This window comes from Eubalaena glacialis, chromosome X (genome assembly GCF_028564815.1).
Source record: "Eubalaena glacialis isolate mEubGla1 chromosome X, mEubGla1.1.hap2.+ XY, whole genome shotgun sequence".
Classification (NCBI taxonomy): domain Eukaryota; kingdom Metazoa; phylum Chordata; class Mammalia; order Artiodactyla; family Balaenidae; genus Eubalaena; species Eubalaena glacialis.
This window is the reverse complement of record NC_083736.1, coordinates 86,355,279-86,364,220: the sequence shown is the minus strand read 5'-3', so window position 1 is coordinate 86,364,220 and position 8,942 is coordinate 86,355,279. Positions and strand designations below refer to the sequence as shown.

The 8,942-nt window shown below is 57.8% G+C and overlaps 1 protein-coding gene across 1 annotated transcript; it reads left to right on the top strand.

Annotated features, from left to right (window-relative positions):
* The first annotated feature begins 2,741 nt into the window (after positions 1–2,741).
* Positions 2,742–6,354, top strand: LOC133081836 (uncharacterized protein CXorf49 homolog). The gene is made up of 5 exons (XM_061178174.1): positions 2,742–3,998; positions 4,653–4,809; positions 5,340–5,416; positions 5,684–5,729; positions 6,314–6,354. Exons 1-5 carry the CDS (start codon positions 2,742–2,744, stop codon positions 6,352–6,354), a joined length of 1,578 nt encoding a protein of 525 aa, XP_061034157.1.
* The last annotated feature ends 2,588 nt before the right edge of the window (positions 6,355–8,942 follow it).

The following is an 8,942-nucleotide window of genomic DNA, read 5'->3' as shown; positions in this document are numbered from 1 at the left end:
GTTCTGGCAGTAAAAGGAGTTGGGGGTAGATATCAGTTCACGGTGAGCTGACTGGGTCCCTGGACCAACATAGTGGTCATTTCTCCAGTCCCCAAGATGATAATTCTAAGTGATATACTTGGCAGTTGGAGCAATGACCTGCACATTGGGTCATTGGTCTGTGGAGTAAGAGCTATCACCTTGGGAAGGCCAAGAGGAACCTCTGACACTGGCTCCCACCCCAGGCCAAGAGAGTAAGTCAAAACCAGTATTGGATCCTGGTGAGCGTAGGGGGGTAAAGCAGAGATTAGTGACATCATTGGAGACGTATGGGATGCAGGGGAAGAGCAGGTAGGAGAGCCACAGGGACGAAGAGAGTGGAGAAGGTGAGAAGAAGTTCTGGGAGTCTCTCTATGGCAGAGGGAGGAAGGGAGTGGAAATGGTGAGAGGGAAGACGGAGGCTTCCACTGGATCCACTGGTAATGTTTCATAGGATGCTGGTGGATGCAGGAGATTTTGCTATATCCTTCCTTATTCATTTTAACATATTTGAAATAGCACACCATGACTTAAAAAGTCACTGGGAGAAGTGGAAGAGGGGGGTATCCACAAACAGGCAGGCACCATCGGGGGCAGGCTTGAGGAGGAGGATTGCAGATTTACAGTGCACCCAATCTCCCCTGCTCTGTAACTTCTCCAGCATGGCCAGCTTCTCAGGTGCAGACCCAGAAAACTGGGCCTTTGAGTTCCACAGGCAAGAGGGGTTCAGACACCCCAGGACTCTCCAGGAGGTCAGCCAGAGCAGGATGCAGGAGAGAGAGGTGACTGAAGACAGAGGAGTATGAACGGGAAAGAGCAGAAGGAAGGTATGGGAGGAATGGAGGGGTGTCAGAGTAGGAGTTGGGTGGCAGACAAGGGAAATTCTAACACCCATGGGCCGTATAGAAACCAAGAGAGGGACCACTCCCCAGACATTAGTACTGCTCAGTTCAGGGAGGCTGAGAACTGACAGTTCCAAGAAAAATTGAGAGACACCTGGCTATCCACACCCACCGCCATCACAACTGGTAGGCCTTGGTTGTGCGTCCTTCAAAACTTTAAAACATACTTGTACATATACTTAAATGAATTCTCATATATTACATAGGATTGACTGGTGTGTGTGTGTGCCCACGCACGCAAGTGCTGCTTTAATTTACAAATGTGAATCCAAAGCCATCGTTCTGCAACTTGCAGTTTGAAGTCAGGCGGATGCTTTCGAAAGCTGTGAGAATGGCCTGATGCATTCCTTTGGACTGCCACGCTTTATGCTACTGGATGCTAAGCCACGTTGCATTCATCCATTTCCTTACTGATGGGAATTTAGAGTGTTCCCAGTTTTTCCCATCACCAACACCCTTGTGCATGCGTTCTTGTACACTACAGGTACCAGCGTGTCTCCGGAAGAAGTACCAGGCAGTGGACTTGCCGGAACATAGAGGAAATAGCTTTTATTTTTCCTTCCAGTTTTAAGATCTTGGGCTCAAGGCAAGGACTCTGGAGTCAGATTGATTGGTTTCAATCCTGCCGCTGATCCCCACGAGCCGAATGACCTTGGGCCAGTGGCTGAACCTCTCAGTGCCTGTTTCCTCACCGGTAAGAGGCCAGTAATAGTTGGTACTATAGTTCTAGGCGTGTCACGCGGATGCATTACTATTTATGCCCAGCGCTTAGAAGAGTGCCAGGCACAGAGTCCGTGCTGGCACTAAGTTGCTTTCAATGGATTCTGCCAGATTACCTCCCACATGGATCTCTTGCACCACCGCCACAGGGGTTTGCTTCTAACCTCTCCCACCCTCGCAATGGTTAAGCTCTTTGAAGGTTGTCAACCTAGTGTGTGAAACCCGATTCGTGGTTTTAGTTCACATCTCCAGGATCAGCGGTGGGGAGCATCTTTTGGGGTGTAACTGGCCACCGCGATTTCCTCTTCTTTGAATTTGCCTCAGAGCGGGGGAAGGGCTGATGGAGCGAGGCCAACCCCAGTCTGTCCGCCAACCCCAGTCTGTCCGCCAAACCCGCCTGCCAATAACGTTTGCTGAGCCACATTTGATGGAGCAGTTGAGACAGAGACCTTACAGAACGAAAATACGATCCCTTTGCTCTCTGGCCGACCCCTGATCACTGACTGCGGGACTCCTGTGCCCATTCTCCTGTTGGGTCGTAAGGCTTGCGGTGGAAGGGAGGCTGGCAAATGCTTTCGGCGCGTGCTAGGCGTCCAGCGCCTCCATCTTGACGTTTCATCCTCACCACCCATGGAGCCCGGCGCCCTCACTCACCGACCCCCTGTGTAGATGGGAAACGGAGGCTCAGAGCTGTGACTCTAACCGGAAAGGGGAGGCGGGACAGGAGGAGGCGGGCCGAGAGGCTTGACAGAGGGAGGCACTCCCACCATCCCCTTCACCAGCGCACTGCCCGGACCGCCCAGGGGCTTGGGGGCAAACAAGAGGCCCTCGACCCCATTGGTTAGGCCTTGAGGGGGCGGGCGAACAAGGCGCCCGCTGGTTGGCGGGGCCCGGACCAATGAGGAGGCCGCGGCGCGGGCGTGGGAGGCGCGCTGGAAGCCGCGCGTCGTCTCGTTTGAGGCGAGCTCGTGCGGCGGCTGAGGTGGCTGCCGCTGCCCTCTGAGCGCCGCCCGCCTCGCCCGCCGTGACCGCGACCGCGACCGCGACCGCGACTCGGGCCATCGACCGTCGCCCCGGTTCCGGCGCCGCCAGGGTCGCGACATGAGCTCCCCTGATGAGGTGTCTGTGTGGGGAACGGGTTTCGGCCCAGAGGGCGGGGAGCGGGCCGGCGTCGGCCCGGCCGGCCCCGCAGTCCCGCGGGGACCCGACCCAGGCCCCGAGCCCGGGGAGCCGCGGAGCGGCGAGGGCGGGGGCGGCTTCCCGGACCCCGAGGGCTTCCAGTCGGAGCGGGAGATGCTGGAAGCGGGAGGGTCGGTGCTGTGGGGCCGCGAAGGCCGACCTGGCTCCCCGGCTGACGACACGAGGGACCTCCTGGACCTGGACGAGGAGTCTGCGGCGGCCATCCTGCTGCAGCTGGCCGCCCGGCACGTGCTGGGCGTCCGCAGACACCCGTCCCCGGAGAGCTGCGCCGCCTTCGAAGTGTCCGCCGTGTGGGCCGGCCTCGAGGCGGGTCCCGGCGGTCGAGGAGCGCCCACCCAGAGCTGTGGGGAAGCGCCGCCGGCTCCGGCCGGCCCTCTCCACCTCGGTGGGCCCGAAGCGGGCCGGGCCTGGGGGAACCCTAAGAGAGGCCCTAAGCGTAGGTTGAACGTGGCTGCGGATCGCCAGCGGCTCCCCGAGGAAGGCCTGGCCTGGCTGCTGTCCAACCCCGAGTCCTCCGATGGGTTCAGTGAGACACAGCTGATGACGGTGAGCACTTACCCCAGAGGAGGAGGCCAGGCCGAGCCCAGCAGACCCGAGGATCCCGGGGACACTCCCAGACACTCGAATTTCCAAGTCAGGGAGAATTTCCTTCACGTGCGAGGCTCTTCCCTGTCCTCGGCTCCGCGAGGACTCACTTCGGTTGTGGAAACGCAGGCTGTGGGAGAGCAGGGCATCTCTTCCCCTAAGAAAATGCGGAGTGTGCTCTGGGGGAAGGGGGGCAGCAGGTCCAGCTACCCGGGAGCTGCTGCTGCTGCTGCTGCTGCTGCTGCAGGTGGCCTGCCGCGGGTCACTCCTAGGAAGAAGGGGGCCCAGGAGAAGAAATCCCTCGGGGGAGCCTCCAAACTTGCCCTGGGGACAACCTTCCCTTCCGGGGGAGAGCGAATCTCGGCAACTCCCCTGGAACCGGCCACCTTGCCCCCAATCTCTGGTATTCCGCTGCTTGGGAGATCCAAGAGGTATACCTTGGTCCCTTCGGGAACCAAACAGTCCAAGCACACCGGTGCTGGGAAGAAATCCGTGGCCAGGCGGGCAAGGGAGTCTGAGGCGGTGGCGGGAGAAGATAAGGACCCAAATAGAGACCCAGCCCCAAAGGGCCAAGTGAGTAGGCCATGCTCCTCCTCTCTGCCCACTCTTCCCCCCCCCTCCGCTCCAACCGCCCCCAGGACACACGTCTTCACCCATGCTGCCTCTGTCCATCCCTCAGGGGTCGTCATTGGGTGCCCCTCGGTCACTGGGTCATTAGGATGCCAGATCGGGCTCCTTTTACTAGGGACAAACATTAAGGTAGCACTTCGGGTGTGCTGGGCCCGGTTCTCCACCCTTGGCCTGTTTCCAGCCTCCTCTGCGAGACTGGGGCTGGGGTGGAAGGGAGGGCTGGTAGCTGAATTGGGTCGGGGGATCCCTTAAAAGCTTCCCCGAAAAGCCTCAGTATTTAGACTCACCAGCTTCCTGAATCCTACTTCCTAGCTGTTCCCCAGACCTTCCTTGCAGGGGGCCTGGGCTTTCTCAGTGCCCCACTGTTGTCCCTAGATCAGCTCTGCTTGCTGGCCTGGGGCTGACTGAGGGAGAAAGTGCTAATGAGATCAGCCTTTCAATTCCCTTCCCAATTCCCTGCCTCACCCCGGCCCCGAATCACACAACTCTCTCTCTCTCTCTCTCTCTGTCTCACACACACACACACACACACACACACACACACACACACACACATACACATCCTTAGTCCAAATCGGTGAGAAATTCTTGTTTCAGCTGCCAACTCACAGGCCAGGCACATCTTTTCCACGCATGCATCGTGGAAAAGCCAGCAGTGGCGACCTCAACACCAGAGGCCCCCAAGATCCAGGAAACTCAGAGCCCTTGGCCCTGAACCAGGGAGAAGTCATGCCCAGGGGGCCTGTCCCCTCAGGTGAGTGTCGTGGGTTTGATATGAGGGGAGGGGAGAGGGGTTGAGGACAGAAACCTCTGGCTCTGTCTCTGCTGGGGGCACAGCCTTGCTCCCAGGCAGCTTCTCCCACAGGAGACGGGGTGCTGGCAGGGCTGGCCTTGAGCCACATCATCCTCTGTGTGGGGTTTGTGCGGCCAGGGTGATCGGTGGCAGTGCCCCCAAACAGCTCCTCCGGGTGTAGACTTGCAGGGGAACAGCCTTTTCTGTTAAGTCCTGTTCGCCCACATTGCTCTCCCACGTGCTGGCTGTGGCTGCAGCTCTGAGAGGGTCGAATCCAGAGCCACAGTCTTTGGGGATCACGGTGGTGAAATGGCTGCCCCCGGGGAACAGGGGAGGCAGGCCCAGAGAGAAGGTTCGGGCTGCTGGGCAGAGCAGGGGCGGCTTGTTGCCAGCGGAGGGTGGTGCTGCCTCACCTCACGTTAGACCCCGCTTGGCCCTTTCCACCTCACTGGGAGCCTGGGAAGCTGGATTGTGTGTCCTTTCCCTCTCAGGTGACCGGGAGCCACTTGACCATCCCCCAAGACCGGAAAGGCAGCAGCAGCCACTGGGAACGCCGGGCTGTCCTTGGGTAATGCTTCCTCTGGCTCCTGGAAATGCAGGCCCAAAGTCGAGGGTGGGATCTGGGTCCAAGTTCAACTGACATGTGTGGGGCCCCCCCTCCCCTGCCCCCATCGCGTACCCCACGGAGGGAGCCCACCTCCTTTCCACTGAGGAGCCCTTGCCAGTTTAGCCACCCGGCTTTGGGATGGAGGGCCCTGGGGAGAGGAGAAGGTGGAGGAGAGAGGAGGCCAGAGTATACTAATCATTTCTCTTCCTCCTGTGTCTGCTGGCCTAGTGTCTCGTGCTACAGAGAGAAATAGACGACCTTAAGGAGCAACTTGGTATGAGGAACCAGGGACGGAGAGCGGTGTCTTAGTGCAGAACCCGGGTGGGCACCTGGGGTGGGGGTGGGCTGCAGGTGCAGTCGGCCTCGCAGGGACCAACATCCCTGTGGGGAGGAGAACCTAGCAGGCCTGGCCCTGGAGCCGGCTGTGCATGTACAGCTGGGCGTGTGTACAAGTAGCAAAGTACTGTCTGGACTGCATGCACACTTTGCCAACCAGACCAGTCCTAGGGAATCTCCTTCTGATCGGACTTTTAGAGATGCCTCGTTGATTTTTCCCTTGAACTGCTGCTTGGTGTGGCTTCTAAGGTTCTTGTTGGATTGTTTGTTTGTTTGTGTGACGAGTTCTGACTGGTTGTGGCACGGCCCACAGCATGAGAGCTGCTGGCACATTTTGTTTCCCTTTAGGAACCGGTTCCACATTCAATTCGGGTGGTGGGGAGTGATCAGGCCCAGAGCTCTTTGCGTCGGGTCTGGAGGGGGTTTCAGGTTGCAGGGCTAGGCGGTTCCTCACGGGGATAGGGGGACGGGCTTCTATATCCCTCTGTCTGGAGCGCCTGCTAATGCCTGTCCCTGTTGCAGCCGCCATGCAGTACCTGGCTGACAAGTTCCAGACCCTTTGAAGTGAGTGTTACACACACCGTACCCCTTCCCACAGTCCTGGCTGTTGAGCAGGGCTGGGGGCTGGCCCTGGCTTGAGGCTCTTCCCTGACTCCGCTGTTTCACAGGTTGAGCCCAGCGTCTTCCTGCAAGAGGAGCAGCTGGTACCTTTGGGGCCCGGGAGCTGTGGCCAAGCTCGTTCCCTCCTGTTCTGCCTCAGCTAGGGCTTCCTCTCCCCCTTGTTTTTTTGCCCCCGCCCCGCCCCAGTTTCACAGCAGTTTCCAATTAAAGTACCTCTCATATTCTGTGTTCTGCCTTCTCTCTGGAGGGGTAGGGGTAGGGGTAGGGGGCCGGGGCGGGGCGCTGCTCCACATCAGAGCCTTTTCCAGAACAGTATCTCTGGCATCCTGTGGTGGGGACTCTGGGCCAGCCTCTGCTACCATCCCTGCAGTCAAGCCAGCGGAGTGCCCCAGGTCTGGGTCCTGTGTGTGCTCTGCCAGGCCACATTGGCACGTCCTCCCTTTCCCCCGAAGGCCCTCTTCTAGTTCTCTCCAAACCCCCCTCCTCCTTTGGGGTCTGGCGGTTCCCATTCATCTCTGCCATTCCCCCTCCCCACCAGCAGGAACTCATGACCCCCTTCCAGAGCTCCAATCTGGAAGCTTTCACATCGTCCCTGCCCTAGCCAGCTGACCACCCTCCTCCAGCCTGGTCGTCTCTATACCCTGGAGTGGAAATTGGCCCGTCAGGTTCTATGGCAAGTGTGGTTAGTAGGTCTGTGTTCTTGCATGGTCCCCGTCAAATACTCTTCCACCCGCCCCATGACACAGATTTTCCTGGAAATGATATTTCCGTGTCCCAGCTCAATCTCCCAGACTGCCTCTTTAGGACACACGAGATTGAGTCTGAACTCCATGTTCGATTTCCCCCTCACTGGAGGTTGGGGAGCACTTCCTTCCCTCAGCCGGGACCCAGGGCTGTACCAGCCTGAGACTCAGAGGGACAGATTTGTGTTTGAGTGAGGCGAGGGTGGTTCTGCCTGACACCCTTCCCGAAAGACCGGTGTTTTACTACACAAAAGGGGGTATGATGGTAGATAGGACATTCCAGGTTGGTGACTGTGTGTCCCTGTGTGTGAATAAAAGTAATCAGGGATAATCTCCCTCGAGGGAGAAAGATGTGATTCAGGGAGTAAAGGGAGTAGAGGCTGGTCCAGGTTCTGTAAGGCATTGAATGAGCAAAGGCAAGGGTCGGATCTGTTTTGTTCAAGGGTTGTCGTTAAATTCCCAAAACATAGGAGGGGGGTGATGCAGAAGTCACCAAACCCCACGACAGGGTGTCGGGATGCTCAAAATGTTGGATTCGCTGCAGGAGGCTCTCGATCCTACTCTGTGACCCTGTGATGTCTGACAACTACTGTGGGTGTGGATGGAATGAGATTGGGAAGGGTGGCTCCTCAGAGTAGCTCATCTTAGAATCAGGGGACCCATATATGAGACCACCCAACATGAGCTACCGGGGACAGGGGCGGGATGGGCGCGGTGAGGATGGGAAGTAAGGAGTGACTGCACCTGGACAATGGGGAGCACTTGGGTCCACCCTTCCCCCATATTCTCACCCTGACTCGCTTCCAGAGTTCATGGCATGAGCTCAGGTGGACAGACCACATGTGGGATGGGACAGTCACAGACCTCAGAGTCAGAAAAGAACGTTCCTGGGACTGAATCCTTCCACTCAAACCCCTCCCTGGTGAAGGTGGGCTTGATTGCTGCCCAGGCCTCTGGCTGGATTCCTAGGATGTACCCAGTGCCCCCCGCAGCCTGTACCAGGCTTATGTTCTAGCCCCTTGTGTTCCGGCACTGCTCCCCACTGAGCTGAGGCCATTACCAGTGAGTGTGTGTGCACTTCGAGGAAACAGAGCTAGCTCAGGCCTTGGACCTGCCTCTGACCAGTGGAGACAGTCATTCCAGGTCATGTGTCCCTGCAGACACTCTGGAGAGAGTGAAGCTAACTACAGGCTGGAGACCGCCATCACAGGAACTCGCTTCCCAGTGCACACTATGGAGGGTGTGGGACCAGCTCAGTGGTATGGCACCAACCCCTCCAGCCTGAACCCTTCTGGCTCAGAGCCCATTCCCTCCAGCCTGTAACCACAGTGTGCACACTGGGGAAAAAGTGAAACCAGCACAGAAATACTGCTCCAAGCCCTCAGGACCTGGCTATATCCCAGACCAATGTGGAGACTGCCATCACACCCGGGAGAAACCCAACTTCCTCAGGGCTCTTACTCTAGCCCCTCAGGACCCAACCCCACACCTGAAAGGGCAGTGATGGCTATTGAGCATAGAAGAAGCTCCAGCTCACACCTTGTTCTGGCTCTAGCCCCTTCAACTCCAGACCTGTTTCCCACCCGGGCAGTGACTGCCACCAGACCCTAGGGGAAGATGCAGCCCATGCTCACTTCATATCTAGCTCTCCCTCCAGAGCCACTGGGCACATGCAGACTGAACAGGGATGGTCCCACACAAGAACACACCCTCAAGACTGGGATAGATAACTGTCTCACCTAATTTCATAGAGACAGAGAAAGTTTTTAGAAAATGAGTAGACAGGG

Bases quoted from the DNA above. Each gene is read 5' to 3' on its own strand.
- LOC133081836 (XM_061178174.1), top strand. From the start codon at position 2,742: ATGAGCTCCCCTGATGAGGTGTCTGTGTGGGGAACGGGTTTCGGCCCA. The intron at 3,999-4,652 runs GTGAGTAGGCCA...TTCTTGTTTCAG, and splicing joins ACCCAGCCCCAAAGGGCCAA to CTGCCAACTCACAGGCCAGG. The intron at 5,417-5,683 runs GTAATGCTTCCT...CTGCTGGCCTAG, and splicing joins GAACGCCGGGCTGTCCTTGG to TGTCTCGTGCTACAGAGAGA.